Genomic DNA, 26507 nt, shown 5'->3' on the forward strand with positions numbered 1-26507 from the left:
TGTTACTGAAAAAAATAAATCAGATTATTCTAATTCTTTTAATATTTCGATAATATATCATCATAATTTTAAATTATAGAAACTATAATAATATATAATCATGATTCTATCAAATAATAAGGATTATAATCATGATCTCTTCCATTATGAAAATTTTAGAGAGATATTTTATATTTATTATTTATTGAAAAATTATATAATTATTATATTTTATATTTTATTATAAAATATAATTATAATTTTATATTTTATAATTAGATCTTACTAGTGAGTATAAATTCATACTCACTATTAAAAAAAAATCAAACTAGTCATCTTATTGAAACTTGTAGGTTGCTTCAAGTTTTTTTTTTCTCCACTCCACTTTTTGATTTGATTGGTAATATCTCTCATAGCCATAAATTATACTTCTTAGATCAATTTTATTCTTTTCAAATTGATTATCATCTTATGGGTTATATAGGGTTATATAGATTATAATGTCACTTGCTCTCCATAAATAGAAAGAACAATCTTAAAATTGTTAATGCTAAACATACTTTTTGGATCCGTCAAGATCATCTTCTTATAAATACTATCATTACCTCTCACTCTCTCTCTCCTCGAATCATTCCCTATATAGTCTTTACAAAATTCTCTCATGTGGTCCAAGTTTATAATAATATATATCAACTAATCTCATGATTATCTCATACAACTTTGAGAAATTCTCTTGTTTTCTGACTATATGTATACTATCATAACTCAAGCAAATGCACTTGCTATGACTTACATCTTTTAACGATAAAAAGATCAATTTTCATATATTAAATGATCTTAATTTAAATTATAAGGAGATTTTGATTGTGATTTGTGTTCGGGATAGTCCTATATCTTTTTAAAAAACTTCATGATAAGCTTTCTAACTATAAAGCTTATTTTAAGCGAGAGTCACATCATTCTAATATCTCTTCTATCATTATCAATTTTACTAATAAAATTAATTCTAGTAATAAAGGCAATATCCACAACTAGGTAATCATCCAAACAATTATTCTAGAGTAACATGCAACAAGCCTATAACAAAATTATCAACTTATCTAAGAAATAATTCGACAACAAAATTATTTATTAAATATATGACATGCAATGCCATGTTGCCAAGGAATATTATCGTTTGTAAGTTAATATTCTACGGATGTTTTAGCTTTCATTACCCACCATACACTACCTACCTTACACCACCTAGTTGGTTTTCATTATCATACCACATGCTCACTTTGTTGTTTAATCTTTTTAACTTTCATCAAACTAGCTTGTTAATTCTCGGGCTTATCATCATGTCATATTTTACTTGAATAATCTATCTCTTCACTTGATGATCAGATAATATCATGATAGATGATAATAAAGGTCTTAAGATAACTTATATTAGTTTTATAAATTTTTTTCTCAAAATTGTTTTTAATTTCTAATGTTCTTTATATTTCTAAAATAAAAAATAACCAAATATATGTCTTTAAATTAACTTCTTCTAATAATATTTCTACTGAATTCTTACCAACTTTATTTATTGTGAATGATCTAAATACAAAGACATATCTTGTGGAGAAGCTGAATATAGAGTTTATAAGTGGTCAACTATTACACTATTTTCATCAAAATTTATCTTTATTTTAGCTATTATCAAGGCTCAATTTCAAATATGGCACAATCACCTGACGTACATGCTTAAATTGCTTGCCTCTTTAATTTTGGTCTCATGTATTTATTATATCAACTTATCTTATTAATTATATACCCACTCTAGTTCTTGATTTCATTATTTGAAAAACTATTTTAGATCTAATCGTAATTATAATAAATTACATGTTTTTAGATGTCTATGTTATTTATGTTTAAAATGTTACACCCATAATAAATTGAAAGCCTGATCAAAATCATATTTTTTTTTGTAGATATTCTACTAATCAAAGTGACATTAAATATTTTGATCTATCGAACAAAAGAATTTTTATTTCTTACTAAATTGATTTTGTAGAATTTATTTTGTCTTATAAATCACTTAACCCTCTTTTACGTAGACTAACTTCCATCAACTTTATTGATTGGATTCCCAAAATTCATGAGCCACCTCATATTATCATTCTCGTTCAGATTAAAATATTAATCTCACCCATCAATCCAAATACTTTATCCACTCAAAACTTATTAGGTCTTTCCTCAATGATACATGATTGACAATTACCTTTCGATGGTACATGATTGACACTATATTACCTTGTCCATCCAACTATTTAGTTTTAGTATCTCCTATTTTAAATTCTTCTTATTCAACATATTTTGGAGATGTCATTGACCCTACACTAATTTATTCGTTGATTACTAAATCTAAAAATCAAGCCTTTAAACCAAATAAATATTTTTTTATAAAACAGTCCTAAAAATTTATTTTTGAACCTTCTACTATCAACAAAGTCTTGTAAACTCCTGAATAAATAACAATAATGTTTGAAAACTATAATGCTTTATTACATAAGATTAGGTCCTATCCAATTCAAGTCAAAATTTTATTGGTACAAATGAGTTTTTTTATTAACAAAATCCTAATTTATCTATTAATAAATATAAAATATAATATAATACAAAGAGATTTCATCAATACCCAAGCCTTGAGTACCATAACACCTTAGCCTAGTTGTGAAACTAATAATAATTCATATTATTTTATATCTTATCTTACCAAACAATTGAAGACTTTGATGGTTGGACATGAATAATGTATTTCTTGATTGTTATATTTCTAAGAATGTTTTATACAATAACTTTCAAAATTTATTAATCATAATCTTTCTCTTTCTCAACATATTTGTATGCTATGCAAAGTTTTTTATGGTCTCAATTAGGTCCCTCATATTTGGTATCATGAACTTCGAATATATCTTAGTATCAATTAAATTTTATAATTTTAATCTTATTATTCATTATTCATTTATTTTAATGAGGATATAACTATATTTCTACTAGCTTGTATGGATGACTTAATTTAATTATTTATTCAATAGATTAAAAATAATTTTTTTATAAAAAATCTTGGATCAGTAGTTATTTTCTTGATGTTCAAGTTAGAGCAAATAGTCTTTTTTGTTTTCTCAACATAAATATATTTTGATCTTCTACCAAAATGCTTGAAGATAAGTCAACAATATTTGACATTTACTCATTTGGATATTACACATGTAGTTAACAAGTTATCTCATTTTATGCATAAACCTATTTTTAATTATTAAATAAATGTTAAATATCTTCTCCGGTACTTAGAAGATACTATTAATTATGACTTATTTTTTTAAAATTACTTTTTCTGTTACTTTATGTTGATTCAACAAATAATAATGATGAGATGACATCTGCTAGTGTTTCTGTCATATTTCTTAATCACAATTCAAATTGCTTTGAGTTTTAAGAAACAATACTTTATTTCAAGATCTCTTAAGGACGAGTAATTTCTTCTATAATTATTAAAATTTAATAAATTTAATTATTACTTCATGGACTATTTATCACGTTCTTTAATCCTTCATCTATATATTATGATAATATCATGATAACATATATATTTGCTAATCTTTATTCGTGACAAAATTTAAAATAGTAAGTTAAGTGTCTCTCATGTTTCATTTTGTAATGAATTTAGAGATGCTCTTATAAGCTTTTGTCTCGCTAGTGATTTCTAAAATTTTGATCGATATATCGGATTGAAACACTATTTTGTGAGAGTATACTAAGTAGGATATTATTAAAAAAATTAAATAATGATAAGATTATCCTCTCAATATTTTGATAATATATCATTATGATTCTAAATTATAAATATTATGATAATATATTATTATGATTCTATCGAATAACTAGATCATGATCTCAACGTTATATCCTCTAATGATTTAGATAAATATTTTATATTTAATTAAATATATATAATTATTATATTTTTATAGTCATTTTTTATGTATAAATTCGTACATATTATTAATAAAAAAAATTAAGATACTTATTTCTTTCATCTTAAAGGCCTCGGGAAGGCAACGCAACAAAGGACAAGGTGGTCGTATAAGGCCGACGTCATATAAGGCCAAGGGAGTGAAAGGAGACAAGCAACAAGTAACATTGGTGGTGAAATGGGCTACAGCATGTGCTCATGTATTGCGGATACGCACAGAAGCCGACACACACGAAAAGGAGATGGCAATGGGAGCTCAGATGCTCTCTGCATGGCCTGAGGACGAGAGTTGGGAGTGAGAAAGGGCGCATGTGACCACCGCGACAAGCTGTGTCATGGCCACAGGGACGCTCCCTTCCGATTCCTCTGCAAACATCTGCCGTGGATGCCAAGATGATTTCTCCTAGCTTGCTGCTCTCACCGTATTGCTCCGACACCAACGCATCAGATCAGCTGTTGCATCTTCTCTCACTTGTTCTACGTCGCTTGGAAGTCTGGATAAGGAAGGGCGGGAGGGGAATCGAATGCTTGATTCGGAGCTTGCTGCATTCTGTTCATGTGGGTGGCCATGGCCAGAGAGCCCCCGAAAATGACACACCCATTCTTTGAGGCTTCCCATGGTTGCAGGTCAAAAAACAAAAAAAGAGAAGTGTTTGCATTGGACTGACAGCAGCTTGTTCTGGGATCATTTTGATATGCCTGATCACATACATCTGTGTGTGTTGCCTACAAGAAATAATGATTCCTTGGTCATAAGATCATCTGACAACTTTGAGGACACACCAAAACAAGAGGTTGGCAGCTGTGGCAGTGATTTGTACTGACTGCTCTAGCAGCTGTGGGTGCTGCTGGTTGGGATAGATTCCCAAGTGAAGTACCTGAGTGCTGTTTTGGTATAATTCTTCTGGGGAAGGAGAACATGCTGTCTCATCATTTCTTTCCGACACTTGTGAATTTGATCACAGGCACTTAAGAGAAAAGGATACAGAAACATTTGTGTTCTTGTATTGTTTCTAAAATATGTTGAAACAGAGCAGAAATCTTTATGGAAGAATAGAGTTTGACAACTCGAAGGATCTTACAGCATTAACACACACACACACACACACACACCAAATACTGCAAGCAGGTGAAAGTTTCAGTTTCCACCCTTTTTGTCTACTTTATGATGAAAAGTGAGAAACAATGTGATCCTTTATTACCACAAGAGATGGAGGATGGATCGATCATTGTCATCTACCTTGGCAATGAGCATAACCTAAACCTGCGAAGGAGCATCCCATGTGGGTGTGGAATTTCGAGCTTGTCATGTTGTTATCAAATGATTGTCTACAAGGGTTGGCAGATCATGGATTTGTCTCTTTTGCATCAAATTATGTGACACCCCCTCCTTAGGCCTTTGTGTAGGCCACACAGTCCTACATGCATGAGCAGTGCACTTTACTCCACAGTGGATTGCAAGAATCTACTGTGTGGATAATGTTTGACATGGAAGTGTTATGCACATTCAACTAGGGTTCTTAGGGGAGCCTAATATCACTACCATAGTGGGAAACAAAATTATCTTCCTTTTGGATTAAATAAATTTATTTAAGCTTGTTGGATTAGGGAAAATTCTTTATATGAAACAACCATCATTTGCAGATTGCAAAGATCTATAAACCAATAAGTATGAATCAAAATGATTTAAGGATAACACACATTAGATTAAACAACCTTAGAACTTGAGCTTTCAGACTCTTTGAATACTTAGTAACATAACAAGTGTTCTTTAGTCCTTTTCTAATATTATTATTCTTTTAATATAAATTTGATATTCGATCTGAAATCAACGTTGAATTCTTGGAATAGTTCTAATTATTTAAATCTTTAGTAAATGGCCTTAGGACACATTCACTTAATCGCTATATCGTTAGTATATAAATATATCGTGAGACCATTTTCTTCACTTAATAATATAAATGTATAGAGATTTTTATTAATCTAAAATTCTTCTTGTGCGTAGAAAATTATTTTTTTTGTTCCTATTAATCAAAAAAATTGATTGAAGAATAATAATGAAAAAAAATGGTCCCTTCCTGAATATTATGTAGTCTTATTATGTTTACGAGAGAGACAATCTTTGCGTGAAAAATCATGTTTGGCAAAAAAAAAAAAAAGGAATAGGTTTAATTTTTCGGATGGTTGGATCAAGAAACAAGGTCGATTCGAGTTCAATCTCTATGATCACTAATCTCTATAGGATAAATAATATTGGCCATTGCACAACTCCTCCTTTATCTAATATCTTAATTAGCGAAACATTAATCTTGATTAGTGAAATAATTTTATCTTGACCCCCCTTTTTTTGTTTACACCCAGAATTCATTGTCTTATATTGATATCTGATACTAAAATTGAGTTTGTTTGTCTATATGTGTTGCTTCCTAATTAATTTCTCTGACACATTTTGTGACAACATGTGAAATTGGTACAAGCAACCTTCCAAATTGGGCTCAGAAGGGGTTGCATTCATCTCAACTTGCTTCCAAGTCCAAGCACAAGCACTTCATTGTTGGGAGACCAAGCATTCATAATTGCAAGCAACAAGTAGGGCTCATGCCTGTGTGTTGGTACAGTGACAAGCAGTTCGATCATGTCTTTCTTGTTTATTGGTAAAATAAATGTAAGATGATACCATCTTTGATCCTTATTTGACTCAAATCTAGATAGTCAAACCATCAATCTTGATTTTGACCAACGTTGACTTTGATCCACGTTGGAAATAATGAGTAATCGAAGTAATGATGAATATTTCACAGGTTCAATAAATTTAGAATCTAAAACATTTGTATAATGACAGTATATCTAAAATCTCGATAATTTTTAATTTAAAATATTAATTTGATAGTAATAAAATCTAAATTCAACGATAATAATCGCCTTTCATGTGAGCTAATTATAATTCGATTCGATGACTTATTCTGAACTGAATTAGAATCGGATACGGACGATTCAATTACTAAGAATCGAAACCAATGATATATAAATTGGAACTACTGACTCTGATTTTGATTTTTAAAATTTAAAAAACCAAATGATACTGATTCCGAAATGCTAAGATGCAGCAATCTAATTGTTGGCATGGCTAAGAGGCAATAAGGGAGTTGCTTGAAGATGACTGTGAGCTATAATTAATCTCATGGTCACTGACTCCACTAGTGCAACATCATCATCATATGACATTGTTTGAAAATATAGGGCTATGTCATTTGCCCCCTTTTAACTTACCCCACCTTCAATGACTTAGATCACACTGTTTACTCATCCTTGTGAAGTATTATGGTCCTTCTTCTCAGTCTCAGTTAAAGGAAAAGCAATATGTATAGTAAATTTTCTTGCAAGTAAAACAACAAGATGCATAAGTTGCAGATACTGATGGTGGTATCTGTATAGAGTCTAAGAGCATTAGCTTTATTAACTGTTAGCTAGTTAAAACGAATACATATTAAGACAGTAAGAACGAAAAGCCACACTCTTTGTTCAAGTCAACCAACCGACACTGTGAGAGAGACAAATGCATGTGTTCCAGAACTGAACAAACCACAGCCAGCCTATCTTCGTGGTGCACAAATGTCATGCACTATTCTATTCAACCAAACCTAGCAAATGGGAGTACAGTCTGTGCATGCCGTATTATTGATTGTCGTGTCCAGGCATTGAATATATATATATATATATATATATATATATATATATATATATATATATATATATATATATATATATATATATCTCACTAGAACATGCCAGATTTTCTATGTTGATGCCTAATTTGTCATATCATGCAAAGGAATAAGCCGCAAATATCATTCTTGCTTACCTGCTGGCTTCGATTGATTTGCCCACCCAATGCTTCACAGCTATCATACGTTACCAAGCTTCAAGTACAAGTTATACCTGCGCGGTGGATGCTAACCAGCAGGAGTCAAGGTGGTGAGAACAGCTGGGGATTCATGATTGGAATGGACGGTATCCGACCACTGATGCCTCTAGTTGGTTGATGAGTCGAGCAGACGGAGTTGCTGCTGCTGCATTGACGACACCTGCGAACACGGAAGGAATCAGTAGAACCTCACAAGACGTCAATTACCTATGCCAGTCTTATGGGACCCATTCGTCGTTGATACGGGCCCCATGCGTTATTGACCAATCTGAAGACGTCTTTTTCTGATTGGTGACTTGATACCCATAAGTGAACTGGATCCGTCGGCCAATCGGCGGTCGGCTCACTGGTGGTCACCCTGATGCTTTGCTTGCGTACGAACGGAGGAGCGGCCCGTGGGTAAGCAACCACGTGACCGTGCGCGCGTCACGTGCCACCGAAGCTTCGAACCGCCTTCCTGGTGCTCTGAAGCGTGCGCCCTGACGCGGTTTTATCTTCACGTCGATACGCCTTCCCTTCCGCCTTTATCGCACTCCGCCCCGCGACGCCATTCACCGCCCTCCATGGCTACGACGCACGGCTGCCGTCCGATCGCGTCGGCCGGCTATGTCGTCCTCCCGCTCGCGCTGCTTCTGCTCACTGCCAGGTGCGCCCACGCACAGTCCTCGTCGGCTTCGGTGCCCTCCGACAAGTACAACCCTTACTTCGGGGCGCCCAGCTTCAACGCCACCATGGCCATAGTTATCGTGTTCCTTGTGGCCGCCCTCTTCTTAGTGGGGTTCCTCTCCATCTACATCCGCCACTGCGCCGGCGGAGGCTCCGACCGACACGGCCTCGCCCGAGGAACTGCAGCCCGGTCGCGGAGGCTGCTATTGCAGCAGCAGATGGGGCTGAGCCCGGAGCTTCTGTATACGTTCCCGACATTGGTGTACGCGGAGGTGAAGGGGCTTAAGCTGGGAAAGGGCGCGCTGGAGTGCGCGGTGTGCCTCAGCGAGTTCGAGGACGACGACGCCCTCCGCCTTCTTCCTCCGTGCAGCCACGCCTTCCACCCGGAATGCATCGACGCCTGGCTCGCCTCCCACGTCACCTGCCCCGTCTGCCGTTCCAACCTCGCTGAAGCAGCCAACGCCACGGCTGACAGAGAAACCCCGACCGTGGTCATTGCCGCCGACCCGGATCGCGAGACACCCCATCATCCGTCCCAGCGGCGAGTAGAAGAGGAGTTGCGGCGGCCGCTGGATCACCTGACGATCGTCGTGGACAAGGCGCCCGGGGAGGACAATAATGAGGGATTGGCACGGATAGAGGAGAGGCAGAGACCGGAGGTGGGATCGCGATCGGGGCGCCGGCCGCCGAAATTACGTCGTTCCCACACGACAGGACACTCGGTGGTTCTGTCCGGGGAGAACGTCGAGCGGTACACCCTGCGGCTCCCAGAACACGTGTGGCGGGAGATATTTGCCTCTCAGAAGCTCCACCGGTCGACGAGCTGCGTCTCGTTTGCGACCGCCGTCGAGGGGAGCTGGCGTCGTGGGTCCCGTGGCACTGGCGGAGGAGGAGCAGGGGAGGGGAGCAGCCGCGGTGGGAGGAGCGTGCGGCTGGGTAGGTCGGACCGTTGGCCGTCGTTCCTCATCCGGACGCTGTCGGCGAAGGTCCCGCCGTGGGCGACGGTGAGGAGAGCTGACGGCGGGGAGGCGTCGGTGAAGAAGGGGGAAGCGGAAGGTTCCTCGAGCGGGAAGTTCACGGCCGTGAGAACGCCGTTCTACTGCCTTGGAGGCGGGGGCAGTGGCGCCACGAAGTCCGTCGTCGCCGCCGCCGCCGCGGCCGACGACGACGAGTCGTCAGCTACCGGACACGCCGGGCGAGTCTGACCGAGTCGAGCTCTTTCCATTCCTTCCCTTTTCCCCTCACCGCATTTACACACTAATAACCAAAATCCAATTTGAATGACGTGGCATTACACCATCCGTTGAAGAAATGTACAAAAATACAAAATGAAGGGCGGTGTTTAAAAGGATCTTTTTTTATTTTTCTCGTATTAAAAATAATAGAATTTTAAGAAAAAATAATAAAGCAAAAGTTGCCGACGCGATGGCGTTAGCGCGTCGGTTTCTCGAGTACAAGTTTGTTAGAATGGGGCGACGCCAAACAACCTCATGACAACCGTCAAATGTCATCAACCACACTTTTATAAACCTTCTTTTTATTGATTATTTATGCTTGATATATACATTTATTCATGTAATTGTCATCAACCACGCTACCTCCCATAAGAGTTGCTGCAATCAATCTCGTCTTCTTTTGGCTGAAGTCGTCGTCCTGATCCGGTAACCAGTGGCAGCCAAACGTCATCATCATGATTCGTGTGGATGAGAGCACCTGTTGCAATCGCCAACAAAAATATCCTCCTCTTCTTTTTACTTCCCAAGGTTAGAATGAGAAAAATATAGCATAAGTTAGCTAAAATCTAATGTGTAATTGTAATCAAATTATTACGAATCTAACAATAGCAAAATTAATTTTATGTGTTTTTTATTAATAAACAACATTTCCTTCTCCAATTCCTCGCTCCCATCTCCACATCTGAGCCTCCACCAAGTCCTCTCATGGCAACGGCGCGATTCTTCTCTCTCCCAGACTCCATCAAACAACTATCTGATTCCGGCGCCCTCTCCTCCGTCCCTACCCACTATGCCTGTCGAGATCCCGACGCTCCCTCCGACGTCGATCCCACCCTCGAGGGGCAAATCCCCACGATCGATCTCTCCGTGCTGACCCAAGGAGATCCCGCCCGACGCTCGCAGATGGTGCGGCAGCTCGGCCGGGCCTGCGAGGAGTGGGGCTTCTTCGTGGTACGTCCGCAGCTCGCAGCACCAATTCTGCGTGCGCATGCTGGCTTTACACTGATCGACTCCGTGTGATTGCAGGTTGTGAACCATGGCGTGCCGGAGACGGTGAGGGAGGCGATGCTGGCTGCCGCCCAGGGGTTCTTCGACTTGGAGGAGGAGGAAAAGGCGGAGCATTCGGGGAAGCATGTCATGGATCCCATCAGGTACGGCACCAGCTTCAACTCGAAGGTTGACGACGTTGGCTATTGGAGGGACTACTTCAAGATAGTTGTGCACCCCGCGTTTCATTCTCCGGCGAAGCCTCTCGGTTTCAGGTATTCCAATGGTCCAAGTTCACTACTTTCTTCATAAGTTCGACTCTGTGGCATAAACGCAAACACTTACAGGGAGGTATTGGGGCAGTACGCGGCTTGCACGAGGGTTGTGGGTATGGAACTGCTCAGAGGCATGTGGGAGAGCCTGGAACTCGACGAGGGCTACATGAACAACGCCTTGGACCTCGACGCATGCTTCCAGGTCTGTGCGGTCAACCTTTACCCTCCCTGTCCTCAGCCGGAGCTGGCCATGGGTCTTCCTCCCCACTCCGACCACAGCCTTCTCACGCTCCTCCACCAGAACGACGTCGACGGCCTGCAAGTCAAGCATGGCAGCAAATGGGTTCATGTCAAGCCCCCACCCAACTCCTTCCTCGTGAACACTGGCGATCAGATGGAGGTATAAGCTCTCTCACACACACCACTCCACAACTCCACTGGTTCTTGTGGCAAACTTGAGCTTGTTATGATGACTGCAAAACCATCCATGGAGGCAGATTGTCACCAATGGCAGGTACAAGAGCGTGCTGCACCGGGCCGTCATCAATGGCCGAAGCACGCGGATGTCGATCGCTACCGTGGTGGCTCCTTCGCTGGACACGGTGGTGGAACCAGTCGCCCAACTGGTGAGCTCCGAGAGGCCAGCCATGTACAGAGGAGTGAGATACAGGGAGTACCTCGAGCACCAACAGCGGAACAAGCTCTGGGAGAAGTCAGCCCTCGACCATCTGAGAGTGCAATGATTGCTTTTTGGTCTCCGGTGATAGAAGATGATGAGCAGAGTACTCTGCTCAACACCGAGTATGTTCTTGTGTGATGTGGTGAGAGTGGAAATCGATGATGAAAATGCTAAGACCATATATATATATATATATATATGAAGTATGTAATAAGATTAGACAAATAATGACTCTCCATCTCCATCCTTACGTGTCCACCACGACTCCCACTGTGGCTCATGACACAAATGGAAGTCCATTGACCAATTATTCCAGTATCTTATACATCTAATACACCATCTTCCTACCAACATGCACACCATGATTCCATCACTATAGCACATTCACCAATAATCCTTGCATTTTTAAGTTCCACTGTCTTGTAATCAATTCCAATAAAAGAACAAACAGCGGTTGTGTTCTTTCTATTCTCCTTTTGCGGTTCTTCCATCTAACAACTCAACCATTCTTCTTCAAGTTGTAACTCTTCTTGCGGATTATAGTATCATGCAGAACATACAAAGCTTTGTGGTGGTGTACAACTTAAATAACCAGTCGTTCCATCTCTACATTCTGATATGCAGCATGATGGAGCAGAATTCCAAATCCTTCGCCATCCCAAGATGCGTCCCCTTCCTCTCCCACTCCCACAGTAGCTCCATATGCTTCGTCACCACCTTCGCCACCCTCCTCGTCCTGGTCCTCCTCCAAATCCAGGTCCTCACGTCCTCTGTCTCCACCGGTTCCCTGTCATGGCCTTTCTTCGACCAGGCGTTGCATCGAGACGAATCCTCGATCCACACCGAGCTCGGCCGCGCTCGATCCATGCTCCGCGACTCCGTCACCTTCCTCCCGCTGAAGGACCTCAGGTTCGCCAAGGAGCCCACGTCGGGCCACACGTGGTTCATGAGCTCCATGAACGATACCTTCGAAGGTGACGAGACTCTGCACCTTCACTTCCCGTCGGAGGCGTCCAAGGGAAGGCTGCTCTGCCTCTCGGCCCGCGACACCTCCGACGGGACCCAGAACTCGTATGCGTTAGCATGGCCTGAGGCCCTCCCGCACGACGCTACGCTCTTTCCAGGTTTAACCTTCGTCTCAGACACCTACTTCGATTACGGCAACCTGTGGCACGGGACGTCAGCCATCCTTCCGTTCGTATCATGGCACCAGAGGAAGGAATGCGCGGTTCCCGATCGCTGGGTGCTGTTCCACTGGGGCGAGCTCAGGACCAGCATGGGCGCGTGGGTGCACAATCTCACCAGGGCAGCCATCGGGCAGGTGAGGATCGAGGACCTTCGAGGACACGGCGGCGCCGGACCGGCTTGCTTCGAGAAGGCGGTGGTGTTCAGGCATAACGAAGGGGCGATGAAGAAGCAGAGGCGGCGGGAGGTGTACGACATGATGCGGTGCAAAGCCAGAGCTTACTGCGGCGTTACTCGAGCAATCACGGATCCAAAGGCCATTCGCATGACGCTGCTGCTTCGATTGGGATCGAGGTCCTTCAAGAACGAGTCCACGGTGATCCGGATCTTCGAGAACGAGTGCGCGAAGGTGGATGGGTGCGTGGTTAAGGTTGCATGGGGCAACAACATGACGTTCTGCGACCAGGTACTACTCAACCAGAGTCCCCATCTCCTTCTTCCCATCTCCGACTCAGCCATCGATCGTCGATGCAGGTGAAGCTAATGAGCGAGACGGACATCTTGGTGTCTCCCCACGGGTGCCAGTTGACGAACCTGTTTCTGATGGACAAGAACAGCAGCGTCATGGAGTTCTACCCCAAGGGGTGGCACGAGCTCGCCGGCGCGGGGCAGTACATCTACAGCTGGATGGCCAACTGGGCCGGAATGCAGCACAGGGGCTCATGGCGAGATCCCCAGGGCGAGGAGTGCCCGCACACGGACAAGCTCGCGTGCTTCCTCTTCTACAAGGACGCACAGATCGGGCATGACGAGGCCCGCTTCGCCGACTGGGCGGCCAAGGTTCTGGGCGAGGTGAAAGAGATGAAGTCGAGTGAGGCATCGAGCGGAAGCCGCCATGCGGATCTTGCAGGATCATCAATTCCCTGCCCTTGTGATCGATGATTGTAGTCTTGGCTACGTTTGCAATCGTAGTATATGAAACAATCATAATATATGAAAGGAAGGTGCAGCACATATCAAATATTTATATGAATTGATGTTTAATTAATTTTCTTTAAATCATATTTGTTGAAAATATTCAAGTGCTGATATTATCTCAATTTTTTAGAGTATCTTATGACTTTATCTAAAATTCAAAATAAATCAATTAGAAACCAATATAAGATAATTTTTTATTTATTTTATTTTTAAATATTATTTTATATTTATTTATTTTTTTTATTATGTGTTTGAGCTAGAGAAAAATTCTTATAAGATTGCATACATTTATTTATTTACTCGTTAATTTAAATAAAAATATGTATTCACCTTTGATTAAATATTAAAAATATTAGCAAGGTAAATTTATCATAAAATATTCAATGGGCGTTTGAAATATAATTTTATCAAACAACATTTATGTCAATATATATTTAAAAGATAATTTTCATCTATTGCTTATCAAGTATTCAAAGCATTCTACAACCGTATATCTATTCAAATCTTTTTCTTTAACTTCACATTAAAAATATAAATATATTACCGAATACAATCGAAATTTATTCTTCTTTGGGGTTTAGTTTGATTGGTCTTCTAAATATTCTATATTGTGTTTTAGCTATTTTTTGATCTTTGTGTGTTCTCCTTTTTCTTCAATGATTCAACTTAATTAATTTGATAAATTTTTACCCTGAGATATTGAATTGCTGTGAATTTAAGTTCAATTAAAATCTTGGCTCCTCAAAATCGAGATAAATTTATCGGCATGAGTTTTCGTTACGTCCATACAAATTACTCATCGTGACATTTTTTTTAATAAAATTCTAACGTAGTATGACAACTAATTATATAAAAAAAAAGGTTAGATTCGATGTTGTCTTAGAATTTGTCATAATTTTTTTATTTTTTATATTCATTAATCAAAGTCACTTCATTCAGGTTTAATATTTGGCTTGATTGTTGTCTAGTATATAAGATCTCTTATAGCATATATCTTGATTCCATAAAAATAGTCAATTGTCTTTTTTTTTTGGACCACACAAGATTATAAATCTTCATATAATAATGATAACATTTTTCATGAATAAGAATTTGAATTGACTTATAATAATACATGTACTTGAATTCAAATATTTTGGATCAATAATTCAAATTCAATAGAACGATGAATCTATCTCATTAGATTCGAGGGCGATAAATGATAAGCGAGCTAACTTCTTATAAGTCAATTAATAGCTTGAAGACACTTCCCAAAATGGAACTATTAGTGGACTAGTTTTTCTGAGTGTGATACTAGAATTTATTTTGGAGCTATCTTAGGTTTTTCGAAAAAATGTCAAACCATTAAATGAGAAAAAATATCATATATTATTTTTTATCTCTCGAGAGCAATCTTTAATATGAATTAGGTTTTTTATTAGTTTATAACTCAAAAGGAGTCGATGAATCTATTTCACATCATATTAATAAGAGTACGATTTTATCTTTCGATAATCTTATTTTGTAGTGACACATCTGATAAGATATATTGAGTATAAATGTATTACTTAATAATCTAGTAAGAGAACTAGAATTATGATCAAATTCATCATATTTATTATAAAATTTATTATCCTTATCAAATTTGATAATTTAACTTGTATATCTAATTGTCTCTCAACTTATCATATATACCTAAAGATGCAAACGGTCGATACCTTACCTGAATTAATTATTTTCTACACATTATTGATAAAATATTTCTCTACACATTGCATGAGCCGTCAATAGTCATTTGATTTTTGAGTTCAAATAATTTTTGCATATTATTGATAATATTAGTTGATTATCAGAATCAATCCATCAATTATCAAAAAGGAATTTCCATAATGTTTGAAATGTCAATTTATATTTCTTTTCTTTTCAAACCAAACTTTATAATTATTTTTATATTTTTACCATAGAGATAACATCTTAATGTAAATATTTTTCTTTTATGAGTTTGTATAATATTTATAAATCAAGTGATTTCTTTGATAAAATATGATTTAACTTTTTATTATTAATAAACACATATATTAATCAGTTCATTTAAATTTTACTTATTCTTTATTTGTAGGATAGTGAATAGCTAAACAAACAATAAAAATAGAATTAAGAAAAAATTACATATGCAAGATTAATTCATATTCATGCCCAATATCTTTAAGTTTTACAACTTTATCCATCATAAAAAGAATATATCATAAAATTCATTGAATAGAAATAATGTAGTCAATTCTATTATTAAAGTGTTAGTTAATGACTTATCAACTATTTTAAATCAATCTTTAGATATTCCAATATACTAGTTATATATTATAATAAAATTTAAATATTATTAATAATTATCATAAAAGTTAATCCTATTATATTGTTTAATCATGTTTTTAATTATTCGTCTCACTAAACTTTTAGTAGTTAAGTCTGTAATTTTTTTAACAAATAATATTAATATGTAACTCTCAATATAGATTATATATGCTAAAATTATATATATTAATTTAATCAAAAACATATAAAGATACTAAAAGCATAAGAATGTAATGAAAAAAATACCACAATAACAAAATAATATATTTATTATTATTTTGAGATTCTTAGTAAATATTAAATTATTGATATCATCTCTATTTCATATTTGGATGAAATATTGATAAATCTAATGTTCACACAAAATTTTATCATTATAGATGACTAATACCATCCTAATGGAATAAAATTATTATCTTTAAGTATATAACCCAAAACTATAACGATATTCAAAATAGTATATCTTATTCCATCATATAATTATTCACTTTGAATTATCTAAATCTCTAAATTATGAATGACATTATGAATATTATTTTTTAATATCATTTAAGATTAATCTTTAATGTAATTTTATAAATTTATTAGTCTAGACTACTTTAATGGCTATATAACTGATACAATGATATAAAATATATTTTAAATATTTTATAAGTAATAAAATATTTATTATAATTTATATCACATAAGCCCACTCTCTTAAGAAACTTTGGTGATAAAACTTAACAATATAAGTTACAAATAATATTTACTATTTTAAAAAATCTAATTATGTAGAAATTATTTAAAAAAATAATCAAAATATTTATTGAACATAAACTTTAATCTATATGACAAAACTCATATGATAATAATAATCATGATAAAATAAAAGTCATGTTCATAATTTCAGAATACATGCATCTGAATAACTATACAAATATCCATAAATAATGATTAAAATTTAAGAATAATAAGTAATAAATTTTTTTTACTTATATATTATATGATAAAATTATAAAAGAAACCTTTTTTTAAGACTTTTATAATGGACCAAATGAACTAATCAATCCTATTTAATATTATATCTCAAAATTGAGTTAAAATAAATTCGGTAGTATAGAGTTGAACTACCTAAATTCAATCCAACAATCAGCCTAGTAAATCGGTCAAATTAATTAACTAATTAGAGTTTACCAAGTTAAAATTAGTCGTGACCAATCAAAAATTTAATTTGGAATCAAAACCTAGTAGAACTAAAAGTAGAAATTGAGCTTCTAATCAAAAAGTTGATTTGGGCAAGAATTAAAGTCAAAATTAGCTCAAAAATCAATTTGGGATAGATGCTATATTTCATGAACTTAATCTCATATCCGATTCCACAATCACATGAACTTACACAAGTGCATGGTAGATGCTATATTTCATGCTTAAACACAACATGACAGGTTTTTCCCAAATGGTTGTCTTCTTCACTTCTTTTAACTCTCCATCTGTTAAAGTGCAATGGGCTTTTGTCTTAGTTGTTGATTACCCAAATCTTCGATTCCTTCTTTCACTTGTCGGATGGACAAAAACTAGGAAATATATTTTTCTATATCAATACAACCAAAATTATATATTAATAAATATAATTAAATTAATAGTCTTATAGTTGTTATTATGAATCCTCGATTCCAAATGGTAGTTAAGCGTCAATTTAATATCACCAGCCATACAGCATCAAATAAATATTTTGAGTGTGATTGGATCCATTAATGATAATAGATATGAGGATATGATTTGTAAATATATGAAGCAAAACCAATGTCTAATTCTATAGTTATTGAGTTGATTTACCATAAAACTGGGTATAAATGAGAAACTTTATATATAACTCAGTTATGCTTGTTAGCTATATCTTAACCTTATTTATAAGGTCAAAAATAATTAATAATTTTTATAAACTATAGGATATATATCAAATCAAGGGATGTTAAGGTTGCATTTGAGAATGCATTTATATCGTAGCCGGAGAAAAGAGTTTGAGTCGTAAGTAATTGATGAAAATTATATTATAAATATATATTGACGTAAGTGTTGAATGATAAATACATATTTCAATACTTCATTGAATATTACGTGATAAATTTACCTTCTAAACTTTTTATTATTTATTCAAAAGTGAATGCATATTTTTATTTTAAATTAATAAACAAATAAATATAATCTTATGTTAATGTTCATTTTAGTTCTTGTAGTTTAGTCATGGACCACTTATGTCCTTATGGTTTACTCATATCTAAAATAATCTTTATATTTTAAAAAATATAGGACATAAGTTCTTCCCGTCAAGTTTCAGTTAACAAATGTTATAGTCAACTTTGCTTATGTGATATGTTAACTCATAATAAATTATTAATATAATGATACATATAATTTAAATTTAAAAAAGGTTAAGGTCTAATTTAGTCATATGGTTTTGGTCATGGATCACTTAAGCTCTTATGATTTATTTATGTCTAAAATAATCCTTATATTTTAAAAAACGTAGTATATAAGCCACTCTAATCAAGTTTGAGTTAATAGAGTATGCGTATGCTAACTCACAATAAATCATTAATATAATAATACATATAATTTAAGGTTTAAAATACTGAGGCCACCATCAATGACGGAAGGAGGCATCGTCACGGAAGCCACCACCAATAGCACCACTGAGTCGCTGCTACATAGCAAGATGTCATACCCCCACGATAATGACGAGCTCAGGAGCTTCTGATCCTACATTAGATGAATGTGCGTTGACTAATCCGACGCTATGCATGCAGTGATCTCTTGGTCCCTCTTCCTACTCCTATGCATCTTTGTCTCGATTGTCTCCCACTTTGTCCTCTCCTGTGCTTCTACGCTTACAACGTGATGGTTTAGCTCTCCCTCACCTCTGCCTCCAACCTCTTTTACCTCTGCATCTCCGTCTTCATTTATTGCTATGGTCTTCGTTGCTTCTTCTTCCTTGACAAGATGGACCTTAACCAATTTTTTAAACTTAAATTATATATGTCATTATATTAATAGTTTATTATGAGTCAACGGACTTTAATATCCATTAACTTAGACTTGATATAGAGGCTTATATGTCATGTTTTTAAAAATATAAAGATTATTTTAGACACGAGAAAACATAAAAACTTAAGTGGTCAATAGTTAAAACCATAAGGGATAAAATAGACCTTAATCTTTTTTTAAACTTAAATTATATGTATCATTATAATTAATGATTAATGTGAGTCAATATACTACATAAATAGATTCTAACGTCTATTAATTTAGGAGAAGCTAATATGTTACATTTTTTAAAATATTAAGATTATTTTAGACACGAGTAAATCAGAAAGACATAAGTGGTTCATGATCAAAACTATATGCGCTAAAATGGACATTAACCCTAAAAAATTTATATGGCCCAAATATATAATAAATAAAATAAAAATATTTTTTAAAAAATAAATACATAAAATTTTATCTTATATAAAATATAAATTACATTGGTTTCTCACTAAATCTTATAATTTTAGATAAAATCATATGATAATTTTCCAATGTAAAAAATTATATTAATATTTTACAATGATTATATGCTAATACTATCCTACCTTAGCATTTGAATATTTTCAAAGTAACATTCAGGTCAAATATGATTTAAAATAAATAAATCAACATTGATTCACTTAAATGTGCATTGTGCCACATTTCCTTCCAAACGCACCTAAGTTCTTATGGAATAGCGATATAAAATCCCCTTTATATAGTAAGAAGATATTAAATCCCTTTTTACATAAGCTTAACACATACAAGTCTCTCATGCTCCATTGTATTAGTAGCCAAAAAACCTTTGACCTTTTGACCATCACTGCACCGCGCCTCATGCCATATAAGTTAGCTGCTCTCTCCACCTCTGCGTCTCCCCCTTCGCCATGGTCCCAGTCAACACCAAGTCCTCCTCCACCCAGAGAACCTCCTCCTTCCCTGCTCACTCCACCAACCGCTCCGTATGCTTCCTCGCCATCACCTTCATCACCCTCCTCCTCCTCCTCTTCCTCCTCCAGATCGAAACCCTCAAGTCCTCCCTTTCCTCCTCTTCCTTCTCCTGGCCTTTCTTCCAGTTGCACATGGACGAGTCCCCATGTTATGATGCCACGGCGGAGCTCAACCGCACTCGTTCCATACTCCGCGACTTGGTCACCTTCCTCCCACTCAAGGATGTAAGGGTGTCCGAGAATCCGAGATCAGGCCGCACTTGGTTCATGAGCTCCATGAATGATACATTCGAGGCCGACGTCGACGCCCAGCACCTTTACTTCCCGTCGCAGGCGTCAAACGGGCGGCTGCTATGCCTCTCGGCCCGCGACGTTTCCGATGGAGCCAAGAACTCGTATGCATTAGCATGGCGCGAGGCACTCCCACGCGACGCCACGCTCCTTCCCGGACTAACCTTCATCTCCGACACCTACTACGATCACGGCAACCTGTGGCATGGGATCTCGGCCATCACGCCATTCGTGTCGTGGTACCAGCGGAAGCAGTGCGCGGCTCCCGACCGCTGGGTGCTGTTCCACCGGGGCGAGCTCAGGACTCGAATGGGCGGATGGGTGCAGGCCGTGGCGGAGGCGGCGATCGGAGAGGTGAGGATCGAGGACTTCAAGGAGTACGGCGACAGACCGTCCTGTTTCGAGCAGGCGGCGGTTTTCAGATACGAGGGGGCGATGAAGAAGACGAGGAAGCGCCAGGTATACGACATGATGCGGTGCAAGGCCAGATCTCGCTGCGGCGTCACGGCAGAAGCCGTGGGTTCCAAGGCCGCCGTTCGCATGACGCTACTGCTTCGACCGGGGTCGAGGTCGTTCAAGAACGAGTCGGCGGTGATCCGTATCTTCGAGAGGGAGTGCGAGAAGGTGGATGGGTGCACCGTCAAGGTCGCATGGAGCAACAAAATGACGTTCTGCGATCAGGTAATCAAACAGAGTTTTCCTTTCCTCCTTCCGATCTCCAAATGCATCACAGAGTTGTGTGATCACCGATGCAGGTGAAGCTGATGAGCGAGACGGACGTCGTGGCTTCTCCCCACGGAGCGCAGCTGGCGAACTTGTTTCTGATGGACAGGAACAGCAGCATCATGGAGTTCTACCCCAGGGGGTGGCGGGAACGCGCCGGAGCGGGGCAGTACGTCTTCCGTTGGATGGCCGACGGGGCCGGGATGCGGCACAAGGGATCGTGGTGGGATCCCCAAGGCGAGGAATGCGAGAGTACCGATAAGACCCCCTGCATCCCCTTGTACAAGAACAGACAGATTGGGCACGATGAGGTCTACTTCGCCGGCTGGGCCGCTAAAGTTCTGGCTGAGGCGAAGGAGCACAAGTTGAACGAGGCATCCTACGGCGGCAGAAGCCCGGAGGTCGGATCGACTCCCTGTCCCTGTAGTTAACCCAGGTTGTGTTAGAAGTTCCTCGATACAACACCAACTGTAATCGAGAGAGACGGATAGAGGGGAGAGACGAATAGGGTAAGGAAATAATGGCAGTAACTATGGGATGTTGCTATATAGGGATTTTAGATTGCTTTTGGGGAATTGGATTTCTTTCTTCTTCTTCTTCTTTTCTGCTCCTTTTTTTTCTTCTTCTTCTGCTTTCAGTCTTCAATTTCTGTGTTCGTTCTTGTGAAATGAATCCGATAGATTGCTTTTGGGGAATGTATTTCCAATTATTATGGTTATTCCAAGCCAACTGAAATATCTGCAATACAATTGACTCTAACATAAGTCAAACCTGAGATATATATATATCATTGACTCTTTCGGGCTTAGATCCTTGTGTGTCTTCCACCTTTTGTTACCGACACAAGAATAGCTCGGGTTCATGTGCTTTGGGCCTAATCACCGTGTGACAATTCATAGGCTGTGTTTAAATTGTCATTCACTAAAGCAATACATAGATCGAAAGATTATTCCAAAATCCAATTGAAACAACAGTGTAGATCCATACGAGGGTAATCAAACACTTACACCACCCATTTTAACATGCAAAGTATAATCCAAGTCAACTGCCTCAGTAGATACAAGAGCTGGAAGATCAACAGACATGGATAAACACAATTCCTATGAAGCTCAGCATTGTTATCGGAAAGCATAAGAACGAAAATGAGGATCTCGAAGCCATCATTATGATTGTGATTTGTTTATATCATGCAAAACTTCCTGCAGATGCATCACAGCGGTCTCGAAACTAAGAAATCCCATGAACCAAAACTCATGATTGTCAGCTGAGACGATCTGAATGTATTTTTCTGCAGAATTTGCACTGTTTATTGAAGGATTAGCTGCTCTCAGCTGATGCAAGGGTATAACAACCTGCCATGTAAGGAAATTACAGGAGTTTTAGAAATTTCCGACCACAGTAAACTTCAAAACCAACACTAGGTCACCAGTTTAATGGGTGAACGGGTTAGACCACTGGATGCCAATCTAATCATTCAAAATTTTCATATACTCAATGTCAAACTAGTCCATCCAAAATTTCATCAGCTTCAGTAGAAGTAGCACAAACTAGAGATCTTATATGTCCTTTGCAAAGGAATCACTATGCATACAATTTACGCTAGATTTCTCCATTTTACAATATATCAGGTAAATGAACATTTAAATGAATGAGCAACATACCAGCCTTGATTCCTAAGTATCATAAATACATTAAAATGGATAACCAAAGAACATGTTGCAATAATGTGTTTAACCATTTATACATGAGCCAAACAAAGAGATTGGACCCGAGGAGACTTTATTGTATTGCATTTTAGTGAATGTTTATTACTTCAAACTTTAAGCTCCAAAAAGTGGGTAAATATTCTTCATACATGCATGCACCAACATATTAATTGAACAAGTATCCATGTAGTCATGCATTTGCACATTAGCTTGATAATTTCTTACACAATTAATGAAAAGATTGTCGTGCATTCTGGTGAATGAATTGCATACCTTATAATAGCTCCACTCAGTTCGATCTCCAACTTTATAAGGAAGAGGGTTATCACCACAAAATGCAAGTTTTGCAGAAGAGAGGTACAGAATTCCCATAATAGGACCAGCTGATGTTGACAGATAGCAGGCATAAGAGTTTCTCAGTTGCTCGTCAGGAAATGAATCAAAAGTTTGCCGAAAAATCTTCTCATAACCACCTTCTGCTATAACTTTGGTACCTTGAGCAATTCTACCCATAGCGGCATCGGTAAAGCTAGGGCTTGTTTTCACTGAATAGTGAAAGAATATGACTAATTGCTAATAAGAAATAGATATAAATTCAATCACATTATAGAAGATTAATCCCTTAAAGAAAGAATGTGTCTGCAAACGATGAACCCTACAATTCAATAAAGGGGGCACTTGATGAACAAAATAGTAGTTAGTCAAAACAAGATTGAACATGTTGTAGTAGTATAGTTCCTTCTCCACCTTATTAATATGACCACCACAAACCATATGCTAGTCACATGCGACCCTGTGACCAAATTATTAAGTTATTTTTCAGTAGTTTGTGAGTTTGTGTAAACTTTTACTGTATCACTATATACATATTATATATATATATATATATAATATGTATATAGTGATACAGTAAACATTTACACAAACTCACAAACTACTGAAAAATAACATAATAATTTAAAACAGTTGAGAAGAATCAAATTGAGAAATATTTCTTATGACCAGAAACTGAATTCCTTAACTAGCACAATCTGTAATGGGAACTCTAACTAGCTAAAGCACTTACCTCAAACAGGAAAAAAAAAATTGCAGCCCTTCTTGTTTTTTATTCTTCCAATACACATCCAAATTCATAGGATTATCATTTCAGTATGCATGGACATATCAGAGCTTCCTTTTAGTTGTTTCATGGAAAATAAAAATATGCCATTAATGAGATTAGTAACTAATGGATGGTACATATTACATAATATCGAGGCCCACAAAAAGTGATTGTTTTACCACATCAAGATCTTGCACAATTCATCATTTCCTTCCTACACAAGTCCCTTCTCAGACTCTTAACCATCGACGTCGATTCCCTTTCATGAAGCCACTGCCACGCTCTTATGGCCATTGTCAGGCAACAAGAAGGCTAACAATGACCTTGTCAAAGTTGAACCTCTCACCAACTATCTTAATTTGCCCTTAACATGGAGTTCAATCAATAATTTCCTGAGAAGACACCATAACTGAATTTATTGCCAAGCACATGAATTTTGTAGATAGGTGACAGGAAAACTAGCAGCCTAATCGTCCAACAATCTGAGACTGTTTATATGCATTGCGGTTGACATAGTGGAAACAGACTGCAATATTTGTAGGAAGATAATTTTCATTGAAAATTCCATCGTCACATTTTATTCAGGGTTTGACATTAAAATGTTTCGTAGATAAGTCCTTTTCCCGAACTAGAGACAAAAACTTATCGAACTCCATCACTGAAATCATTACTCTTCAAGTAAACAAAGAATCTAAGTTCCATCAATCACTATTTCTCTAATCTTCATTAAACTCTATCAAAAGTTCCATCTTCAGTTTTCTTATAATACTTCTTATCTAGTTTATGCTCTCGTTGAGAGAAAATAGGCAGAAGTACCAAGAAAGCTTAATGCACGTGTACGGGTTAATGCAAATCCCTGAAGCTCCAAGAGCAAACATCAACAAAATCCATTCCATGGTCTCCAACATTTCCTAAATGTTCTTACTAAGATCAACCGATCAAGTAACAGTCTCTAACTTCAGGACACCAAAATCTACACTGGGAAACATCATCTAAAAACAAAATTTTTAAGCGAGAATTCCTCTAAAGATGGTACTACTTACAGTGTTGCCATGTGTTTCTTGACAGATCCTCGGCCTTCTTTGCCGTCTCCCTGACTTTCTTCCCCCAACTGCTAAGCATGTTTTTGACCGTTTCCACCGCATCTAATCACCACGAACTCCGAAATCAATCGAAATTGCGATTGCTTTCAGATTCGACAGAGGGAAAGTAAGGCGAGAATGAGAAGAAAGACAGTACTTTGGTCGTCGGTAACCGTGGGTGAGGAAGCGATGTACGGGTTGTGACCGGTCGGCACCGGGGAGGCGCCGCCATGGCCGTATCCGGCTGCGGAGGAAGGGGCCTCCCTCGTCAGATCGCTGCTCCAAGTGACGGACTTTTCCACCACCGGCGGAGGATCGGACGGCAGAGATCGGACGGAGTCGGGCGGAGACGGAGGAGGACCGATGTCGGGCGATCTTCCACCACCGTCGGATCGAGGCTTGGCGGCATCATCAACGGCCGGATCCATCCCGATCACATCAGTTTGCCTCCATCGCGTGGATTGGGATCGCCCAACCGCCCGACGTCCGCTTCCTTCCTTCGAGACGCGGCTTGCGAGGTCCCTGTTGTATCCACGAATGCGGTCTGCTGCTCCTGCGGACCACGTTTAGGGCTGCCATGGGAAGTTGCCGCCTATCGAACGCTCAAATCCGCAGGGCACCGACAGAAATACGTTTAATACGCTTTTCTGACACTCTCAAACTCACCTGTTGTTTTACTTGAGGAAACGAGGGGACCCACTTGAGACTCGCGAATCCGAACCACACGCTCGTAGAAGCAACGTGTAACCAAGAAAACAAATAAAGGACGGAGCAACAATTAATACTGGGCGAGAAATGCGTCGTGACGCGACATAACTCACGACGCATTAATTTGGGCCAACCGGATCGGACGCCGTCAAAGTGCAATAAACGCGAACTCGAGTCTGGCTTGGATCGGAGCTCGATCGCTCGAATTGGGTCATAAGTTATGGTGCGATTGGACCGTTTGTAATTGGAATCTTCTTCGGCTATTTCTTTCTTCTCGATGACAGAATCAGCTACGACCGTCTTTCTTATGGATAGGGGGGAAGGTCAAGCGTTGACTTGCAACCATTAGCTCGATCCAGTGAGATGATACACACTATCAGAGGAACATTATGAACAGCCAGTCATATGAAAGAAGGTATTGGGTCAACTTAGCACTGGATCCTTGGACTTGGATCTGGTAGCTTCTTCTGAGCCGAAGATCCAAGTCAAATTAGGGTTCATCGGGCTACAAATCCCTCTCACCACCTTGTTGTATATTAATATTAGTAAAATATAGAGTCCCAAAACTAATAGCACGACCATGTTCTTGGCAGAAACTCGATGGGTTTCTGTGCAGAGCCTGTGGTTAGAATCCATGGCCATGTGTGTGACCTG

At 38.1% G+C, this 26507-nt stretch overlaps 5 protein-coding genes across 7 annotated transcripts; 4 read left to right on the forward strand and 1 right to left on the reverse strand.

Moving 5' to 3' along the window:
- The first annotated feature begins 8282 nt into the window (after positions 1-8282).
- On the forward strand, positions 8283-9934 carry LOC135623077 (E3 ubiquitin-protein ligase ATL6-like). The gene has a single exon (XM_065125597.1). It carries the CDS (start codon positions 8471-8473, stop codon positions 9776-9778), a length of 1308 nt encoding a protein of 435 aa, XP_064981669.1. The 5' UTR covers positions 8283-8470; the 3' UTR covers positions 9779-9934.
- A 509-nt stretch (positions 9935-10443) lies between these two features.
- On the forward strand, positions 10444-11993 carry LOC103997972 (2-oxoglutarate-dependent dioxygenase 19). The gene is made up of 4 exons (XM_009419328.3): positions 10444-10759; positions 10835-11070; positions 11143-11470; positions 11568-11993. Exons 1-4 carry the CDS (start codon positions 10514-10516, stop codon positions 11811-11813), a joined length of 1056 nt encoding a protein of 351 aa, XP_009417603.2. The 5' UTR covers positions 10444-10513; the 3' UTR covers positions 11814-11993.
- Positions 11994-12255: 262 nt separating this feature from the next.
- Positions 12256-14019, forward strand: LOC135623076 (uncharacterized). The gene is made up of 2 exons (XM_065125595.1): positions 12256-13400; positions 13469-14019. Exons 1-2 carry the CDS (start codon positions 12297-12299, stop codon positions 13874-13876), a joined length of 1512 nt encoding a protein of 503 aa, XP_064981667.1. The 5' UTR covers positions 12256-12296; the 3' UTR covers positions 13877-14019.
- A 6159-nt stretch (positions 14020-20178) lies between these two features.
- Positions 20179-21686, forward strand: LOC135624047 (uncharacterized). The gene is made up of 2 exons (XM_065127520.1): positions 20179-21213; positions 21288-21686. Exons 1-2 carry the CDS (start codon positions 20179-20181, stop codon positions 21684-21686), a joined length of 1434 nt encoding a protein of 477 aa, XP_064983592.1.
- A 503-nt stretch (positions 21687-22189) lies between these two features.
- On the reverse strand, positions 22190-25657 carry LOC103997975 (GLABRA2 expression modulator). 3 transcript variants are annotated; one of them, XM_065125598.1, is made up of 5 exons: positions 25303-25657; positions 25107-25208; positions 23456-23506; positions 23235-23344; positions 22190-22607 (listed from the first exon to the last, which is right to left on the reverse strand). In XM_065125598.1, exons 1-5 carry the CDS (start codon positions 25571-25573, stop codon positions 22419-22421), a joined length of 723 nt encoding a protein of 240 aa, XP_064981670.1. In that variant the 5' UTR covers positions 25574-25657; the 3' UTR covers positions 22190-22418. The 3 variants fall into 3 exon arrangements, with proteins under 3 accessions (XP_064981670.1, XP_018673694.2, XP_009417606.2); XM_018818149.2 differs by lacking the exon at positions 23456-23506 and having other exon boundaries at positions 25303-25656; XM_009419331.3 differs by having other exon boundaries at positions 23235-23506; positions 25303-25655.
- Positions 25658-26507: the final 850 nt, after the last annotated feature.

Source organism: Musa acuminata, chromosome BXJ2-9 (genome assembly GCF_036884655.1).
Source record: "Musa acuminata AAA Group cultivar baxijiao chromosome BXJ2-9, Cavendish_Baxijiao_AAA, whole genome shotgun sequence".
Classification (NCBI taxonomy): domain Eukaryota; kingdom Viridiplantae; phylum Streptophyta; class Magnoliopsida; order Zingiberales; family Musaceae; genus Musa; species Musa acuminata.